The sequence below is a fragment of the Bombina bombina genome, chromosome 3, assembly GCF_027579735.1.
Source record: "Bombina bombina isolate aBomBom1 chromosome 3, aBomBom1.pri, whole genome shotgun sequence".
Lineage (NCBI taxonomy): Eukaryota > Metazoa > Chordata > Amphibia > Anura > Bombinatoridae > Bombina > Bombina bombina.
In genome coordinates this window covers 644,610,993-644,633,228 of record NC_069501.1, presented here as the reverse complement: position 1 = coordinate 644,633,228, position 22,236 = coordinate 644,610,993, and the positions used below count along the sequence as shown (strand labels likewise).

At 35.8% G+C, this 22,236-nt stretch overlaps 1 protein-coding gene across 1 annotated transcript in view; it reads left to right on the top strand.

Annotated features, from left to right (window-relative positions):
• CA4 (carbonic anhydrase 4) overlaps nt 1–22,005 on the top strand; it is an 86,966-nt gene extending 64,961 nt beyond the window's left edge. Inside the window, exons 6-8 of the mRNA XM_053704841.1 lie at nt 12,078–12,144; nt 16,376–16,539; nt 20,724–22,005. Coding sequence (XP_053560816.1) covers nt 12,078–12,144; nt 16,376–16,539; nt 20,724–20,906 — 414 coding nt within the window. The 3' untranslated portion in view covers nt 20,907–22,005. The remainder of the gene's footprint in view (nt 1–12,077; nt 12,145–16,375; nt 16,540–20,723) is intronic.
• The last annotated feature ends 231 nt before the right edge of the window (nt 22,006–22,236 follow it).

Genomic DNA, 22,236 nt, shown 5'->3' with positions numbered 1-22,236 from the left:
AAAAATATACCCCAAAATAGAAGAACACTAACCTATAATAAACTACCAATAGCCCTTAAAAGGGCATTTTGAAGGGCATTGCCCTTAAGAAATCAGCTCTTTTTCTAAAAAATAAAAGCAAACACCCCCTAACATTACAAACCCCCACCCCCCAAACCCCTTAAAAAAACCTAACTAAAAAAACCTAATCTACCCATTGCCCTGAAAAGGGCATTTGTATGGGCATTGCCCTTAAAAGGACATTCAGCTTTTTTTCTTGCCATTAAAAGGGCATTCGGCTCTTATAAGACCAGCCCAAACCCTAAACTAAAAAAAAAAACACCCCAAAAAACCTAACACTAACCCCTCTTTAGGTACTCACAGTTGCTGAAGTCCGGCTTGAACGATTCTTCTTCATCCCTGCGGTGCAAGTTACCCTTTTTATACTGGGGGTACCATTGCATTCCTATTGGCTGAAAATTTTAAATGAGCCAATAGGAATTAGGGCTGATAAAATCCTATTGGCTGTTCAAATCAGCCAATAGGATTTAAGCAGCTATCATTCCTATTGGCTGAATAAGTATTTTTTATTTTTTGTAATTCAGTATATTTTTATTTTTTGTAATTTAGTATTTTTAATTTTTTGTAACTGTAGATTTAATTTTTTTTAGTAGTGTTAGTTTTTTTTAATGAGTAATTTAATTTATTTAATTGATAGTTATTTTAATTTTAGTCTAATAGTAATGTTAGTTTAATTTATAGTTTAAACTTAGTTTTTTAATTTCACAGGTAAGTTTTTATTTATTTTAAGATAGAGATCTTGTAATTTTAATGTAAAGTTAGGGGGTTGCTAGGTTTAGGGGTTAATAGTTTAATTTAGTGTTTTGCAATGTGGGGGGATAGCGGTTTAGGGGTTAATAAGTTTATTTAGTGCTAGTGATGTGGGAGGCCAGAGGTTTAGGGGTTAATAACTTTATTTAGTGGTCGGCAATGTCGGGGAACGGTGGAATAGGGGTTAATATATTTATTATAGTGTGGACAATGTTGGGGTGTGGGGGAATAGGGGTTAATAGCTTTAATATAGTGGCGACAATGTCGGGGAGCGGTGGAATAGGAGTTAAAAAATTTTATTAGTGGCGACGATGTCGGGAGCGGCAGATTAGGGGTCAATAACTTTAATATAGTATTTGTGATGCAGGAGGGCCTCGGTTTAGGGGTTAATAGGTAGTTTATGGGTGTTAGTGTACTTTGTAACAGTTTAGTTATGAGTTTTATGTAACAGTTTTGTTGCGTAAAACTCATAACTACTGATCTCAGATGGCGGTACGGATGTTGTCATTATAGGGTGTAACGCAAGCTTTTAACCTCACCGCAAAACTCGTAATGGCAGCGCTATGGGAATCCCATGAAAAAAACACAATTTTTTTTAAATGTGCGGGACTGACGTTGCGTTAAAGGCTAAAAGGCTTGTGGTACAGTTATACCCACAAGACTCGTAATGGCTGCATTACTGTTTTAACGCTGAAATGGCAATTTTTTCAGCATTAAAACACAAACGCACAACTCTTATCTACCTGGCTGTGCGCAAAAATGCCCCATATCGCTCACGCACTACAGTCAGCGCATCACCAGTAGTCTATGTTAATCGATTTAACAGGGTTTGGTTCTGATTCAGTTGAACTACTTAACAATAAATGTATCTTTTAAAAATCTCAATAGGATTTAATGGAGGACTTTGTAAAGAAAAAAATGGATATACTTTTGAAGTAAAACAGAGTCTCCTCTTGATTTGGGAATTTTTCTAAAGCTCCATTTAGACTTAGAGGGCGCAATCACATATTTTGCAACGGGCGCAAAACCCAGTGTCGCCAATTTTTAGTCTATATATGGCGCAGCAGACAAGTTAAGCGTGTATATTTTACACGTCGGCCACAGTATTTACTCCTATACACTAACATAGAACTGGCGTCGCCAGTCGGTATAAAATATGCAGCGCAATTACTTACGCGCGCAGAGTGGAGATATTTCACCCATTTTCACCTCGCCCCACGTAGGCAGGTGCAGCAAGCCTTGCGCTGAGTAAAAAAGTACAGTAACTCACTGGAAGCCTTAACAAACACCTAACGCATGCGCAATATCAACCCTTAAACCGCCACCCACCCATATCGCAATGTCTAATAAACATATTAACCCCTAAACCGCCACCCCTCACATCGCAAACTACCTAATAAAAGTATTAACCCCTAAACCGCCAACCCCCACAATACAAAGTATTAACCTAATAACTAAGTCCCCTAACCTAACACCCCCTAACTGAACCCCAATTAAAATACAGTTACATAAATTAAAAAGATACTAACTACATTAAAAAATAATACAAAAATACAAAAAGTAAAAAACCTAAATTGCTAAAAAAAAACTAACATTACCCAAAATAAAAAACCCTAACATTACAGAAAATAAAAAAAAATAATATTACAAAAATAAAAAACCTAAGACTACAAAAATAAAAAGCTAACATTACAAAAAATAACAAGCTAAATTATCCAAAATAAAAAATACTCCTATTCTAATACCCCGTTTAAAAAAAATATTTTTTTAAAAAAAAAACACACCCTAATCTATAAATAAACTACCAATAGCCCTTAAAATGGCCTTTTGTAGGGCGTAGGGCATTGCCCTAAAGTTAATAGCTCTTTTGCAAAAAAACAAAACAAAGTACCCCTAACATTTCAACACCCAGCCCCCCAAAATAAAAAAAACCTAACTTAAAAAACCCTAATCTATCCATTGCCCAGAAAATGGCATTTGTATGGGCATTGCCCTTAAAAGGGCATTCAGCTCTATTGCAGCCCATAAAAAAAAGCCCTAATCTAAACCCCCCCCCAAATAAAACAAAAAAACCTAACACTAACCCCAAAATAGGTACTCACCATTGCTAAAGTCCGGCGATCCATCTTCTTCCCAGCATCAAAAGGTCTTCATCCATCGGGGGTCCATCTTCTATATTCTTGGCGGAGGCACAGAGGCAAAGCTGTTTGCGGAGGTGGAGCGGTCTGGGAGGTCATCGTCCAAACAGAGGGCCTCTTCATGTGATTGTCCGCCACACACTGAAGATTGAATGCAAGGTAAGCCTTTTATATAGGGGTACCCTTGCATTTCTATTGGCTGAAAATTTCAAATCAGCCAATAGGATGAGAGCTGCTTACATCCTATTGGCCGACCGCTCCGCCTCCATGCCTCCGCCAAGAAGATAGAAGATGGACCCGCGATGGATGAAGATGGAGCCGTCTGGATGATGACTTTTCGCTGCCGGGAAGAAGATGGATCGGTGGGCTTCAGCAATGGCGAGTTCCTATTTTTGGGTTAGTGTTTTTTTTGGAGTGTTTTTTTTTTTAGATTAGGGCTTTTTTTTATTTTGCATGGGCTGCAAAAGAGCTGAATGCTCTTTTAAGGGCAGAATTATTTTTGTAATCTTAGTTATTTTTTATTTTTGTAATGTTAGTTTTCTTTCTGTAATGTTGTTTTTTTATTTTCTGTAATGTTAGTTTTTTTTATTTTGTGTAGTGTTAGTTTATATTTTTTTTTTAGTAATTTAGGTCTTTTATTTTTGTAATTTTTTTATTACAGGGGTATTAGGGTAATACTTTAATATTTTAATTGGGGTTAAGTTAGGGGGTGTTAGGGGGCTTAGTTATTAGGTTAATTCTTTGTATTGTGGGGGGTTGGCGGTTTAGGGATTAATGCATTTATTAGGTAGTTTGCGATGTGGGGGGATGTCGGTTTAGGGTTAATAAGTTTATTAGACATTGCGATGTGGGGGGATGGCGGTTTAAGGGTTGATATTGCGCATGCGTTAGGTGTTAGTTAAGGCTTCCATGGAGTTACGGTACTTTTTTACTCAGTGCAAGGTTTGCTGCACCTGCCTATGGCCTAGATTTGGAGTTTGGCGGTAGCCGTGAAAACCAGCGTTAGAGGCTCCTAACGCTGGTTTTAGGCTACCGCCGGTATTTGGAGTCACTCAAAAAAGGGTCTAACGCTCACTTTTCAGCCGCGACTTTTCCATACCGCAGATCCCCTTACGTCATTTGCGTATCCTATCTTTTCAATGGGATCTTTCTAACGCCGGTATTTAGAGTTGTGGCTGAAGTGAGCGTTAGAATTCTAACGACAAAACTCCAGCCGCAGAAAAAAGTCAGTAGTTAAGAGCTTTCTGGGCTAACGCCGGTTCATAAAGCTCTTAACTACTGTGCTCTAAAATACACTAACACCCATAAACTACCTATGTACCCCTAAACCGAGGTCCCCCCACATCGCCCCCACTCGATTACATTTTTTTAACCCCTAATCTGCCGACCGCCACCTACGTTATACTTATGTACCCCTAATCTGCTGCCCCTAACACCGCCGACCCCTGTATTATATTTATTAACCCCTAACCTGCCCCCCACAACATCGGCGCCAGCTACCTACAATAATTAACCCCTAATCTGCCGACCGCAAAGCGCCGCCACCTACATTATAGCTATGTACCCCTAATCTGCTGCCCCTAACACCGCCGACCCCTATATTATATTTATTAATCCCTAATCTGCCGCCCTCAACGTCGCCTCCACCTGCCTACACTTATTAACCCCTAATCTGCCGACCGGACCGCACCGCTATTATAATAAAGTTATTAACCCCTAATCCGCCTCACTAACCCTATAATAAATAGTATTAACCCCTAATCTGCCCTCCCTAACATCGCCGACACCTAACTTCAAACATTAACCCCTAATCTGCCGACCGGAGCTCACCGCTATTCTAATAAATGTATTAACCCCTAAAGCTAAGTCTAACCCTAACACTAACACCCCCCTAACTTAAATATAATTTAAATCTAACGAAATTAATTAACTCTTATTAAATAAATTAATCCTATTTAAAGCTAAATACTTACCTGTAAAATAAATCCTAATATAGCTACAATATAAATTATAATTATATTATAGCTATTTTAGGATTTATATTTATTTTACAGGTAACTTTGTATTTATTTTAACCATGTCCAATAGCTATTAAATAGTTAAGAACTATTTAATAGCTACCTAGTTAAAATAATTACAAAATTACCTGTAAAATAAATCCTAACCTAAGCTACAATTAAACATAACACTACACTATCAATAAATTAAATAAAATACCTACAATTACCTACAATTAAACCTAACACTACACTATCAATAAATAAATTAAATACAATTCCTACAAATAAATACAATGAAATAAACTAACTAAAGTACAAAAAATAAAAAATAACTAAGTTACAAAAAATAAAAAAATATTTACAAACATAAGAAAAATATTACAACAATTTTAAACTAATTACACCTACTCTAAGCCCCCTAATAAAATAACAAAGCCCCCCAAAATAAAAAAATTCCCTACCCTATTCTAAATTACTAAAGTTCAAAGCTCTTTTACCTTACCAGCCCTGAACAGTGCCCTTTGCGGGGCATGCCCCAAGAAGTTCAGCTCTTTTGCCTGTAAAAAAAAAACATACAATACCCCCCCCAACATTACAACCCACCACCCACATACCCCTAATCTAACCCAAACCCCCCTTAAATAAACCTAACACTAAGCCCCTGAAGATCTTCCTACCTTATCTTCACCATACCAGGTTCACCGATCGATTCAGAAGAGCTCCTCCGATGTCCTGATCCAAGCCCAAGCGGGGGGCTGAAGAGGTCCATGATCCGGCTGAAGTCATCATCCAAGCGGGAGCTGAAGAGGTCCATGATCCGGCTGAAGTCTTCATCCAAGCGGGAGCTGAAGAGGTCCATGATCCGGATGAAGTCTTCTATCAACGGCATCTTCAATCTTCTTTCTTCGGGAGCCATCATCTTCCATCCTACGCGGAACATCCTCTTCTCCCGATGCCTACTAGCCGAATGACGGTTCCTTTAAATGACGTCATCCAAGATGGCGTCCCTCGAATTCCGATTGGCTGATAGGATTCTATCAGCCAATCAGAATTAAGGTAGGAATATTCTGATTGGCTGATGGAATCAGCCAATCAGAATCAAGTTCAATCCGATTGGCTGATCCTATCAGCCAATCAGATTGAGCTCGCATTCTATTGGCTGATCGGAGAATATTCCTACCTTAATTCCGATTGGCTGATAGAATCCTATCAGCCAATCGGAATTCGAGGGACGCCATCTTGGATGACGTCATTTAAAGGAACCGTCATTCGGCTAGTAGGCGTCGGGAGAATAGGATGTTCCGCGTCGGATGGAAGATGATGGCTCCCAAAGAAAGAAGATTGAAGATGCCATTGATAGACTTCATCCGGATCATGGACCTCTTCAGCTCCCGCTTGGATGAAGACTTCAGCCGGATCATGGACCTCTTCAGCCCCCCACTTGGGCTTGGAACAGGACATCGGAGGAGCTCTTCTGGATCGATCGGTGAACCTGGTATGGTGAAGATAAGGTAGGAAGATCTTCAGGGGCTTAGTGTTAGGTTTATTTAAGGGGGGTTTGGGTTAGATTAGGGGTATGTGGGTGGTGGGTTGTAATGTTGGGGGGGGGTATTGTATGTTTTTTTTTACAGGCAAAAGAGCTGAACTTCTTGGGGCATGCCCCGCAAAGGGCCCTGTTCAGGGCTGGTAAGGTAAAAGAGCTTTGAACTTTAGTAATTTAGAATAGGGTAGGGCATTTTTTTATTTTGGGTGGCTTTGTTATTTTATTAGGGGGCTTAGAGTAGGTGTAATTAGTTTAAAATTGTTGTAATATTTTTCTTATGTTTGTAAATATTTTTTTATTTTTTGTAACTTAGTTCTTTTTTATTTTTTGTACTTTAGTTAGTTTATTTCATTGTAGTTATTTGTAGGAATTGTATTTAATTTATTTATTGATAGTGTAGTGTTAGGTTTAATTGTAACTTAGGTTAGGATTTATTTTACAGGTAAATTTGTAATTATTTTAACTATTTTAGCTATTAAATAGTTCTTAACTATTTAATAGCTATTGTACCTGGTTAAAATAAATACAAAGTTACCTGTAAAATAAATATTAATCCTAAAATAGCTACAATATAATTATAATTTATATTGTAGGTATATTAGGATTTATTTTACAGGTAAGTATTTAGCTTTAAATAGGAATAATTTATTTAATAAGAGTTAATTAATTTCGTTAGATTAAAATTATATTTAATTTAGGGGGGTGTTAGTGTTAGGGTTAGACTTAGCTTTAGGGGTTAATACATTTATTAGAATAGCGGTGAGCTTCAGTCGGCAGATTAGGGGTTAATAATTGAAGTTAGGTGTCGGCGATGTTAGGGAGGGCAGATTAGGGGTTAATACTATTTATTATAGGGTTAGTGAGGCGGATTAGGGGTTAATAACTTTATTATAATAGCGGTGCGGTCCGGTCGGCAGATTAGGGGTTAATAAGTGTAGGCAGGTGGAGGCGACGTTGTGGGGGGCAGATTAGGGGTTAATAAATATAATATAGGGGTCAGCGGTGTTAGGGGCAGCAGATTAGGGGTACATAGGGATAATGTAAGTAGCGGCGGTTTACGGAGCGGCAGATTAGGGGTTAAAAATAATATACAGGGGTCAGCGATAGCGGCAGAATAGGGGTTAATAAGTGTAAGGTTAGGGGTGTTTAGACTCGGGGTACATGTTAGAGTGTTAGGTGCAGACGTAGGAAGTGTTTCCCCATAGGAAACAATGGGGCTGCGTTAGGAGCTGAACGCGGCTTTTTTGCAGGTGTTAGGTTTTTTTTCAGCTCAAACAGCCCCATTGTTTCCTATGGGGGAATCGTGCACGAGCACGTTTTTGAGGCTGGCCGCGTCCGTAAGCAACTCTGGTATCGAGAGTTGCAGTGGCGTTAAATATGCTCTACGCTCCTTTTTTGGAGCCTAACGCAGCCATTCTGTGGACTCAATACCAGAGTTATTTTAAAGGTGCGGCCAGAAAAAAGCCAGCGTTAGATACGCGGGTCCTTACCGACAAAACTCTAAATCTAGCCGTATGTGTGGCAAGATTCTGTGCGTGTAAGTCCTTGTGCTGCATATTTGATACTGACTGGCGACGCCAGATCTATGTTAGTTTATGGGAGTAAAAACTGTGGCCGACGTGTAAAATAAACACACGTAACTTGTCTCCTGCGCCGTATATGTGATCGATCGATTAGACTAAAAATTGTCCAAGCTAGGTTTTGCACCCGTTGCCAAATATGTGATAACGCCCATAGTCTGTGCATTTTCATTGTGTTTAATACATAGTAGCAAATAAATACTGAAGAGTGGAACTTCATTAGTAACTCAACAAGCCATGAAAGTTTGATTTTAATTTTGGATGTTAACCACAATAAGTGGTCATGTTCTAAAGGCAGAGGACTTGGAATAAATGCGGATCATTTTTGCTTTGCTGATATTTATGTAGGTTTTACTGATACATTGACAATTTAAGTCAGTTAGGTCAATGAGGCCTATTCATCAAATGCCTGTCGGACCTGATCCGACAGTGCGGATCAGGTCCGATAGACATCGCTGAATGCGGAGAGCAATACGCTCTCCGTATTCAGCATTGCACCAGCGGCTCACAAGAGCTGCTAGTGCAACGCCGCCCCCTGCAGACTCACGGCCAATGGGCCGCCAGCAGGGAGGTGTACTCGATCGGGTTGAATTGTGGCGATTCCTGTCCGCCTGCTCTGAGCTCTGGGTTATCATAACTGCTGTTTCTGGCGAGTCTGAAGACTCGCCAGAAACACGGGCCCTCAAGCTCTATACGGAGCTTGATATGGGCCCCAATATCCATTCACTTTACTGTTGAGATAATGGTCATTAATTAATGTATATTATTGGTTAATAAAAGAAAATGTATTCACTTAGTGCTATTTTACGAGTGGAGCGCTATTTATTGCTCCCTTTTGTGCATTAACTCCGCTAGAAGTAAGCTTTTTGCGCACGTCAGGTAGTGCTCGTATTACAAGTTACAAGTAAAACGTTTTTGCTTGTGCACTAACCCGACGCCCACAAAAAGCCAAAGTTAATATAGACCCCCATAGACTTCAATGGAAATTTTTTTTGCACCCTACTCACTTGCAACCTGATCACATATTCTCAAGTGCGTTAATCCGATATAAAAATATGAATATTTCACATTCCAATGTTCTTCATATTGCAGAGTATGTTCTATTTATTCATAAATACATATTTCTATCTTCATATATCTGATGGTATTCTGGTACAGTATATAACTATCTCTCTCTCTCTCTCTCTCTCTCTCTATATATATATATATATATATATATATAGAGTATATATACAGTATATGTAAAGATATATACAGCTACATATAGGAATATCTATAAATACAAAGATCATTTTCTACTATGTGCAGAAAACTGGAATGTGAAATAGATACAGTAAATACACAGTATAACACTTTATTAACCCCTTGAGTGCTAATGACGGCTATATCTATCTATATATATATATATATATATATATATATATATATATTTCTCAGTGGCATATATAATATGCCAATTTGTGTGAATCAAAGGTATACAGATTTATACATATGATGACAAATATATAAGTATCAAGATATTATAGAATCCGGCAATAGTTTATTAACTTAATGTAAATTCTTAGATACTGGTCCATCTTATATTTTCCCTTTGATCCTGGACAAGAATATTGTGTCCCTGATACAATATAATATAATTTAAGATGTATAAATTATTATGTATAATTGAACAGATTCAATATGTTTCATATGTGTATGAAACATTGATTAAATATTGGTACAATATAATGATAAATAAACAGTATACTTTTGTGCTAAGCTTTATATATATTTTTTGTAAAGTTATCCAAATGAAGCATAAAACAAAATTGGACATCATATGGTTAAATGTATTGATGAACCTTGTCTAGTCACAAGACCAATGCTATCTAATATTAAAACAGCAACAGGTATGAATTTTAATTGTTTTAATTGAATTGTATGTCAATGATTAAGGCCTATTGGCCGAAACATGTCAGACGGATTGTCCTGTCTAGCTGACTGAAGCATTTTTTTATTATGTCAAAAAATAAAGAAACTCCTTTTTAACAAGAAGATTGTGCTGGCTAAATTTATTATTACCGTATTTATATATATATACACACACATATTTAGACATGTATATGTATGTATCTCTATGTTAAAGCCCTTTGCCGCCATTTTATTTTTAACATCTGAAAGTAGACCTCATATCTTTTAGCCCTTATAATTTTTTTGTTCATTTGTTTTATAATTGATATTAGATAGTGTTGTTATTATTGCAACTGTACTTTCAACTTGTAATACAAGCACTCATTCCGATGCATTCAATCAGCCGCAATAAACCCGATATCGCTTGCGCAAAACAGTTTGCACTCCACTCGTAATCTTGCCCTTATTAGGTAGACATCATTAGATATTAAATCATCAGCCATCTGAGTTTAAAATGTATGGGAAAGTGTTCCTTTAGGTATATTTTTGTATATGAAATAGACATTTCTGCTAACTGAAACTACAACCCAATACAGGTATAGATTTTGAGTGTTTTGCTAACAGTTACATGCAAGCAAAAAGGGGTTTATCGAGGGTGTTTTTGTGAGCGTCTTGTTTTACAATTTGAAAGTAAACTCCATAGTTTGAGCGCATTAGGTTAGCGTGACTTCAGTTAACTGTTTCAGGAAAAAAAAATTGTCACAAAACACATCAAAAATACATTACAAATTACACTTACGCTCATAATAACACCATTTAATAAAAAATATTTTTTTAAATGCACAAAAATGTTATAAGGGCTGAAAGATATGAGGAAACAAAAGACAGACGAAGGGCTTTAACAAATACATACATACATACATGCATACACATGTCTAAATATGTATACTGTATGTATATATATATATATATATATATATATATATATATATATATATATATATATATTTATGTGTGTGTGTGTGTGTTTATATGTGTGCACATACGTATTTATGTATTTATATGTGTACATATGTATTTACAGACAAATATACAAATATAAACACACATATAGACATATATATATAAGTGCATTGGAGCCCTTTGAAAACATTTAAAAGCATATTATTCATATTTAATAAAGTGTTAAAGTGTTGTAAAGTGTTATACTGTGTACTTACTGTAAATATGTTGCATTCTAGTGTTCTGCACATAGTAGAAGATGTTCTTTGTATTGGGGGAATAGGTTATTGTGCACGTGATATTGTTAGTTAGGCTTTTTACAATCCTCGGGTTATCTCGTGAGCGAAAACTGTTTACTTTTAACTTGTAATATGAGTGCAACCCGACGCGCACAAACACAATCTTACTTCTAGCGTAGTTAACATTCGAGCGGGAGCATTGAATAACGCTCTACTTGTAATATGGCCAAAAATGGTTAATCTTGTAGGGCAATAATATCTCATTATCTTATTTGTCTAATTATTTACACAAAGTCCTCCTTATCTTCTTTATTATTGTTTATTTAAATGCCAATATTCAGAGAGAACAATGGAAACATTTTAGTACCTCTCTGTCACAGCCCCCCCACTGGGAGTATTATTCTAAACCTTCTTGTGTACATGTTTTTTTTATTTTGTAACCAGAACTTAAGCTATTTCAAGTGAGAAAATAAAGTTGAAGGAACATTTGTAAACAATTTAATACACTCCAGTAGGTAAAATTGATCATTGGGAAAACATTAAAGAGGGGAAAATATCAGAGTACACTATCCCTTTAAAGGGAAATTCTAAAACATAAATTACTAGCTTACTATATTTGTATCGTCTACAAAGCGGTCCAGAGCAGGACATGGAATGTGATTTATGTTCCTGCTTGGCTTATCAGCGTTCTTCTGTTTGTGAGCTGGAATGTTTACCACTGCTTGTACCTGTAATGTAAAACGACATGTTATAACGAGGTCTGTAATTTGTGCAATTTGTGGCGCTTTAATAAAAAAAAAAGCTGGACAAAGTGCAACTGCAAAATTGTCTTTTACCAAACTCTTGTAGAATAATTTTGTTTTTTTGTTTTTTAGGAATCGGAACACAACAATGAAAAATATGACAACCTGATCACAGCCGTCAAAGGCATCTCTAATATAAGTATGCAAAACAACATTTCAAAGACCACAATTCTATTGCATTTTTTATTGATTTTATTAATGCCACTGTTTGAAGGGTCATGAAACCCAAAACTTTTCTTTCATGATTGAGATAGAGAATATAGTTTTATACAACTTTGCCATTTACTATTGTCTGATTTACCTCCTTATGTTGGTATCCTTTGTTGAAGAAGCAGCAATGCACCACTGGGAGCTAGCTGAACACATAGAGCAAGCCATTAACAATAGTCATATATGTGCAAACACCAATCGACAGCTCCTGAGTCTACCTAGGTATCTTCTTCAACAAAGGCTACCAATAGAACAAAACAAGTTAGAAAACTAAATTGGAAATTTGTGGGAAAAAATAACTGGCTTTTAGGTCTCTAACTTTAATAGCTTTTCAGTACAAATCTGTGTTATCTGTGCCATATATTTAAGTGGCTTAGGGAAGTTATTATAAATATTAATATATGATTGCAAAAATATTGGTTCTCTCTATATGTATTAAAGGGATAGTAAAGTCCAAATTGAACTTTCATGATTTTAAACAACTTTCTAATTTACTTTTATCATCAAATTTGCTTTGTTCTCTTGTTATTCTTAGTTAAAGGCTAATACTAGTTTTGTTCATATGCTAATTTCTAAGCCCTTGAAGGCCGCCTCTAATTTGTATGCATTTGACAGTTTTTTCACAGCTAGAGGGCTCTAGTTCATGTGTTTCATAATAGATAACATTGTGCTCATGCAAGTTAGTTAAGTTAGGTAAATAAAGGGATTATTTATCTTTTTAAACAATAACATTTTTGGTGTTTAATATCCCTTTAAGTCTCCCTAAGGGAAAAAGGGGCAGCTTAGAGGAATATGTCTACACCTCACTGACAAGGCCCAATGAAGGCTGAAACTGTCGTCTGGGGTTGCTATGTTCCTTGATCAGAGAGGAATTGCCTGATATTTTGTCACTTGACTGACTGTAATAGACAGGATCAGACTAGTATACTACAGGAAAGTTCTACTCTGTGAAAAACATTACTGGGCTAAAAGAAGCTGCACCCAGGTGGTAAATTGCCATTGAACAGGCTAACAATGGTATTGAGCTGGTCGTTCCTGTGAGTGCACTTCTCTCTATATGTATTAAGCCTTCTTTAAAGTGAAAGTACTCCAATTAACCTCATGCATTGCAATGTATCTGTAAAGAAATTTCACATTTCAATTAATTTTAAAATGTAATTTTGTTAACAAAATCAGCAGGGTTTTGCAAATCCAGAGCAGATACACCCTTCTTGAGTATATTTATCTCATTTTATATAGCCAGTGAAAGATGAAATGTAAATTCTGCACTTATTTAAAGGGACATGAATGTCAAAATTAAACATAGAATTTGAAACCTGTCTTCAGGACTCCCTAACAGGCCACATTTTCGGGATATCTGATCTGGGACACAGGTGAAATAATCAGCTAATTAGTATAAACATGGTTATTTTACCTGCTCTCATCCAAGGTAACCCCGAAAATCTGACCTGTTAGGGAGACTTGAGGACTAGTTTGAAAACCCTTGATATAGCATGAAAATGTAAAAACTCCCTAATTTACTTCTGTGATTAAATGCACTTCTTTATCTTGATACTAGTGTTAAAGCCTGTGTACAGGGCCACAATGTTTAAGGAAAGAAATATACCTATCCCTCTTTCCCTATATCCATTTATCCCTATCCCTATATCCCTATCCCTCTATCCCTATCCATCTATTCCTATCCCTCTATCCCTCTCCCTATATGCCTCTCCCTCTATCCCTATCCATCTATTCCTATCCCCCTCCCTCTATTCCTCTCCCTATCCCTCTATCCTTATCCCTCTATCCCTCTCCCTATCTCTCCTATCCCTCTATCCACCTATCTCTCTATCCCTCTCCCTCAATCCCTATCCCTCTATCCCTATCCCTTTATCCTTATTTTTCTAAAGTGTAGGATTCCCCTAACCCTCCAACCTACCTGATCCCCCCTCAAACAGCTCTCTAACCCTCACCCTCTAACTATCGCTGCCATCTTAGCTACTGGCAGCTGTTTTTTCTTTTTTTCTGTAGTGTAGTGGTCCCACGATCACCATTTAGTACCCCCAAAGCCCTTTACTCTAGTGTAGCTGCCCCAACCGTCCCTGTCTTTTTTTTCTGTAGCAACCCCTTTTCTGTAGTGTAGCTGCCCCATCCCTCCCTGTCCCTTTTTTGTGTAGCAACCCCTTTTCTGTAGTGTAGCTGCCCCATCCCTCCCTGTCCCTTTTATTTTTTTTGTAGCAAACCCTTTTCTGTAGTGTAGCTGCCCCATCCCTCCCTGTCCCTTTTTTGTGTAGCAACCCCTTTTCTGTAGTGTAGCTGCCCCATCCCTCCCTGTCCCTTTTATTTTTTTGTAGCAAACCCTTTTCTGTAGTGTAGCTGCCCCATCCCTCCCTGTCCCTTTTATTTTTTTGTAGCAAACCCTTTTCTGTAGTGTAGCTGCCCCATTTCTCCCTGTCCCTTTTATTGTTTTTGTAGCAACTCTTTCCTGTAGTGTAGCTGCCCCATCCCTCCCTGTCCCTTTTTTTCTGTAGCGTAGGGCCCTCCCACTCCCTCCCCTTCCCTCCCCCCTATGCTGCTGAGCCACCCACCCGTCTCCCACCCCCCTGCCCACTCCTCCCAACGGCACCAGCCAAAGATCGTTACAGACAGTGACACACACAGTGTCAACGGCTGTAAGGAACAGACATCTGCCCTTAAATGGAGGCGGAGCACCGAAAGCGCTCCAGTTCCATATTCGACAGATGCCTGAAGCTGCAGGAGCTCCAGCTCTCGGCTGTAACATAACAGCTGAGAGTGCTGGAGCTTCCTGAAGCTGTCTCGCACCTCACTGCGGTTAAGGCCAAGTTTGTTTGTCCTCGCGCAGTCTCTACTGTGCATGACTGCATCGGACAAACATACCTGGCCTTTTATTATATAGGATATTTGCTGAAATTTGCTGAGGTAGGCTGCAGTTGTAACAATGTTATTTATACGTAAAAAGATGCAGCTAAGGTATGATAATAGATACCAAGAGAAATATGTAAGTTTGTTAAAAGAGTGGATTTTTTTATTATTATTAAGGGGCAATACAATGCAATCATCAAGGTTACAATTGGGATGACATTCAAATAGATTTTAATGAGTCATAAAGGAAATATGCAATGTTGTAATGGAAATTGGATTTTTTTAATTGCATTCCCTATGAATCATGAAATGTCAATTGTAACTTTTATCTGCCTTTAAACAATCACTGTAGTATGTTGCAGGGTCAGGCAATCTCCACCATATAAAAACATGAAGTATGCATTCCAACCTATCTGGGATGAGAGAAAAGATCACATTTTACACAATAATTAAAATACTAAAAAAGCAATCACAATTCATAATATATATCTATTACATAGTATTATGATTTGATCAATTAAATATTTGATAGGGGATTGGATTTTGTATGTAATGTTCTTTTATAGCTCATCAAATGATAGAAGCCTCACAAAAGAGGAAATTATGCTAATGTAATACTTTGATTAAAATGATTGTAGTGCAATACTTAAAGGCACACAAAAGTAGTTCCTTCAAAAACTATATATTCAATACCTTTAATGCTTACCTTTAATTTACTGCAGGAAAAAAAAAAGAGTTATTTATTTTATTTTTAATAAAATCATCTCCCCCTTTAAGGATTTTACAATACATTTACATTAGGTAGAGTATGTGCTTTATTTTATAATGAACAGGAAGAGTGTTACAGCTTTAGATTAGCTTTAAAACTTTGTGAGAATAACTGACAAGCTGGGAGCAATATGTGTTAAGTAAAGGAAGGGTAAAGGAGCATTTATTTTATTAAAAAGGACATAAACAAACCCTTTTCAGCAGTAAATTAAAGGTAACCACTAAAAACGTGTGAGTAGTCCGGTTTAAGGGATGGGTTTTGTGTCCCTTTATTATAAAATATGTTTAGTGATGCTGCTTAGATTTATCAGTTATCGTTGCACAAGTAAATTATTAGGCAGATCTTCACCCTAAACAAATGAGTTAGGGGTGATTTATCTCCACTGTCTCAAAGGTTAAGAAGTTATGGCCTTATAACATCTGCTGCTAATAAATGGAGCCCAAAATGTCAAAATATGATGGGGAAAGCGACATTATTGCACAAAAGGTTTGCCAAGATATACTCATTAATATTTATCTTTCCTTCTTAGATAGCAATCAATCCATAGCCAACTTGAAATTGCAAGATCTCATTCCAGAAGAGAAAGATCTTACACGTTATTACAGATATGAAGGGTCACTCACCACTCCACCTTGCACTGAGAATGTTATATGGACTGTCTTTGAAGAACCAATTCTGCTGGGTAAAGAACAGGTAATACCCATAACCTTTAATAGTGTATAACAATAACCTGATTCAGAAGAAATGTAAAAAAAAAAATGCTTTTGCATCTGGTCAATTTTTGATATATTTTTATACCATATGTTCAAATTAGGTAAATAACAGTAAAAAAAACAAATTGTAGAGATCAAATTGAACCTCAGAACACTATTATTATTATTATTATTATTATTATCAGGTATTTGTAGAGCGCCAACAGATTCCGCAGCGCTGACTATATACTCCCATGTTAATTCACTGATTACTCATCTAGACTGTTAAACTAAACAGTGGGAACAAAATAAAAAGTTTGTGATCTAAAATTTTAAATAATCTGGTTTCAGATTTAATGAACATGAAACCCCAAATTTTTCTTCCATGATTCAGATAAAGCATACAGTTTTAAACAGCTTTCCAACTTACTTTTGTTTTATAATGTTCTTAGGTATCTTTTGTTCAAATGCATACCTAGGTAGGCTCAGGATGGAGCTAAGAGCTAGGTACTGATTGGTGGCTGCATATATATACTGCATATAAATATATGCTTCTTGTCATTGGCTTACAAATGTGTTCAGCTAGCTCCCAGAAGTGTATTGGTGCTCCCTCAATAAAGGACACCAAGTGAATTAAGCAAAATTGATTATAGAAATAAATTGGAAAGTTGTTTAAAAATGTATACTTTATCCGAATCATGAAATAAATAAAAAATGTCCTTCATGACCCTTTAAGGACCACCAAAAAAAAAATGCAAATCAAAAGAAACAGAACTAAACATCTTTATAACAAAGTTGTCTGGATCCTGTTTGATTCAGTTTTACTTGATAGTGTAATTTGACATCATAAAGATTAAAGGAATAATTTGTTAGCATATGTCATTTTTACATTACTAACCTTAGCTAACTATGGCCTAGTTTCCATTGCTGTTGCAAACTGTTTAAACTGGTGGCAACAAGTATCTTCATTAAACTCTATAGAGATGTGTTATGTTACCACCAGCATATACAATTTACAACAGTCCACACAATTAAGCACATAAGTGAACACCTCCTTATGAGACACAAGTGTTGCAGCTAGCGTTGCCACCTCAGACATGTTTTTCCTGGACACTTATGAGTTACACATGCTGCAGGGTGTGCAGAGGGGAACATGTGTAAGGGCATTGTGTTTCTGGACAGCTCTATTCATATTCCTCCATACACACCCTGCAGCATATGTTACTCATAAGTGTCCAGGAAAACATGGCTGGGGTGGCGTGGCAACCCTAGTTGGAGCTCCCAAGCCCAACACTGTGATCATCTCAGTAGCTACAACATTCTTATATTCTCATTTAGGGGTGAACCAATATTACTTGCTTCCTGAGTGCAAGAGGTGATTAAGCCACCCTCAGAAAAAGCACAGCATACAAGTCAGGGAGCTGCCGTGCTCCAGGTGCAAGCAGCAGGCAGCTGGTTGCATGGTGCTTTTAGTGGCGAGAACAGCACATGCATTTAGTTGCAGGCAGCAACAGGCTGATTGCTGATTGCATGGTGTGCCTGAGTGCACTGAATTCAGAGTACCCACCTTATCACTACTCTGTACTTTTTAGTTAAAATGTGTGAACTGTAGATATGTGCATGATCGAAAAATTCGTTTCGGTTCGGTTCGGATCGATTCTGAGTTTTTCTAATTTAGTTTCGGATCGATTCGAATTCGGAAAACTTTGAATGAATTCGTTTCGGATTCGTTTCGGATTCATTCGGATTCAAAAAAATTCGGTTCAATTCGGTTCGGAAATTCGGAATTTCGGTATGTGTGCTGTGTATTAGACTAGTATTATGTACTGTATATTAGGTGTAACCCATAGCAGAGTGATATAACCTAATATACTGTACAATACTAGTGTAATCCATGGCCATCCGAATTTACTGAATAAATCCGAACTAATTCGGATTTATTCAGTAAATTCGGCAGTATTTTAATTCGGAAATTCGGCTCAATCCGAATCTCCGAATTTTCCGAATTTTCCGAATTCCCGAATCGATCCGAAACAAATTGCACATATCTAGTGAACTGCATGACCTAACATATAAACTAATCAGAGTAGCATAACATAGCCCTAGCCTTCCTGGAGTTAAAATATAACAGTAGCAAAAATATATCAAACTGAAATGTCACTAGTGAATTTATTTGAACTGCAATATATGCAGATGTATAAGGTTTCTGTACAATTCCAGCTCCTATTGTAAACAACGGGATATATGTAAGCCATGTTTTTTTTCTTTTATACTAAGAATAATTCTCATAGCAAAGGCTTCTCTAGTCACTTAAATTCCTTTAGTTTTCTGTAAAGTTCACTCATATATCTATATCTAGTGAATGAGCTCCTTAGAATACACTGAACAATGGAGAACACTGGAGACTGGGGATTCTGAACTACTCTTAGTGATCCAATAATAATTATTATTTTTATAATAATCCTCATCATAATAAAAAATAAAGACAAGACAGGGAAGGAAGGCTGAGCTATCAGGGTGGATTTGATTTAAATCAAATAGATTTAAATCACAGTTCAAATCACTAGTCAGTAAGATCAATTTAAATCTATTTAAATCATGGTTGTCATTTTTAGAATAATACATTTACAGATTATTATTTCCAGTTATATCAGACCATTACTGATTTGGTGAAATATCATTAGATATGCATAGATAAATAATTGAAATTAATGAAATTATTTGGAGGTGAACTTTCTCCTGTTTTTTTTTTGTTAATCCTTCATATTTAATCAACTTTTCACCTGTACTTTACTGGAAGGAGAAAAATAATGATTACATTAATAATAATAATAATAATTTAAATAGTTGTATTTAATTAACACAATAACATTATATTGCATTTTTTAATGTTGGCCCCTTCCTCCTCCCACTTAGGTCCTTGTGCAGATCTATTCCACTCCAAACAATTCAGTGAGCTTCTTGAAAATTTAGTATGGGTTGATTCTGTGTACATAGATACATTGCAGGGTAGCAAATAATGGAATTAATTTACCAATAAAATAAAACCACACTACAGCGAAGGAATATACAGCATCTTGCTATATAATTTTAAAAAATCTATATTTCAGGATACATAACCTTTGCAGAAATTAGAATATCATTATAATGTTTCTTAAATAGAAACTATCTTTAAATAGATTTTTCCTCAAAAAAAAATGTATTTTAAAAAATTTATTTAAAAAAAAAAACATATTTAATAAAAAAAAATCTGATTTAAATAAAAAAAAATCTGATCTAAATTAAAAAAAAGTGTTTTAAAAAATAAATCAATTAAAAAGTAATTGATTTTTATCCAACCTGTGAGATAGAGAGCTTACAATAAGTGAAAATTAACTGGACTAAACACCTCAAATGAACATTATGGGCTAGGTTACGAGTGGCGAGTGTATGTGTTATATATGTATTTACAGTATGTATGTATATGTGTACACATATATATATATATATATATATATATATATATATATATATATGTATGTGTGTGCATTGGAGCCCTTTGCAGTAAAGTTGATGGAAACATGAACAATTATATTTACCCAATGTTTATATTTAAAAAAGCTTTTAACTATAGATGTAGTGTAAATATTTTACATTCCAATATTATGCACATAGGGAAATGACTTAGGAATAGGTTATCGCACGTGTGATATACGTGTGATATTCTAATTTCTGCTTTTTGCTCTTGTCGGGTTAGCACAAGAGGGAAAACGGTTAACTCTCAACTCATAATATGAGCGCAACCTAACAAGCGCAAAAAGCTTACTTCTAGCGCAGTTAACGCTCGAGCAGGAGTTTTAAATAGTGCTCCACTTGTAATCTGGTCCTATATAGGGGAATATAATTATACCGATGCACCAGAATCTTAGTAAGTTTTGTGTTTTATTACGTTAATTCCACTTTATTTATAATAATTTATTACATTTTTGTAGGATTTGTCCCATAAAATACCATTTTGGGTTATCCTAGTCTTTTTATTTCACCCTGCTGTAAGTGGCTGAAAAGGATTATTTTGATTGGATCATTCTTACATCATTGTAGGGTCTTATTGTAATATAAATGCTGCTTTTGTTGCCATTTTGTGTAAAATAAAATATGAAACCTTATGAATATACTGGTTATATCACAGACTGTTTTCTTTTTCAGATAAAGGCATTCTACGAAACTCTGAACTTTGACGCGGGTACCCATAAAATGGAAAATAATTTTAGGCCTGTTCAGAACCTTAATGAAAGAAAAGTCTCTTACTCAAGAGCTGGGGCAATATTGTCCTTGGGTAAACCTTTGCTAATATCTTTGGCTGCAGTTTGTCTTATGATAACATTTTAATCAAAATGTTGCTTTAAAGGGATATGAATCCCAAAATATTTCTTTCATGATTGAGATAAATAATGCAATTTTAAACAACTTTCTATTTTACTTCTATTATCAAATTTTCTTGAGATATATTTTGGTAAAAAAACAGGCAAGTAAGCCCAGGAATATGCATTTGTCTGGAGTGTTATATGGAAGCAGTTTTGCAAATTTTTGTTCCATTTGCAAGAACATTAGATGGCAGCACAATATCCTGCCATTTAGTGCTCCAGACACCTATCTAGATATCTCTGCAATAAAGAATATCATGCAAACAAAGCGATTTTGATAATAGAAGTGAATTGGAAACCTTGCAAAAATTTCTCTTTTTGAATCACACAAAAAAAAAAGGTTTGGGTTTTACATCGCTTTAAAAAAAAAAAAAAATGTTAAAGGGACATAAACTCATTTTATATCTATTCATAGTATATAGAAGCAATTACACACTACATTTAAAACTGTGAGTTTGCAATCTAGGGAATTAAAAATCAATGACTATGTAGAATGTTATAGAGTCAAGGATTTGAAGGCTGTAGTATGCACTCCAGAGTCTCAGGATAAGTGAAAAAACTAGTTTAGAGATATAAATGACAGGAGAGGTTGATAAAATGAATACTAATAAAAAGTACATTTCAAACTTTGTTACTCCTATGCATGATTAAAACATTTTGGGCCAGATTACAAGTGGAACACCAATTGCGCTAAAAGTATGTTTTTTGTGCTTGTCAGGTTGCGCTGGTATTATGAGTTGAAAGTAAACTGTTTTCAATCGCGCTCTAACCCGAAGAGGGAGAAAAGCCAAACTTACAATATCATGTTCACGTATTCCCCTATAGAAGTCAATGGAGAAAAAAAGGGGAAAAAAACAAACACCAACACTCGCGCAAACCCGAACGCATATTCTCAAGTGCGCTAACCTGACATGAAAATATGAATATTTCATATTCCAATGTTCTTCACATAGAAGAATATGTTCTATTTATTCATAAATACACATTTCTACATGTATATATAAATAAATGATAATGATAATGAATAGCTATAAATATATACACATTTATAGAGGAATATCTATTTAAAAATACATAGAACATATTCCGCTATGTACAGAATATGTAAGTATATGCAATATTTACAGTAAATACATAGTTTTTAGGAATGAATATTGCATTATGTTTTTTCATGTTTTCATCTACTTAACTGCAAAGGTCTCCAATGCACTTATATATTTATATTATATATGTATATATATATATATATATATATATATATATATGTATTAGTGTTAATATGTGTATAAATTTTT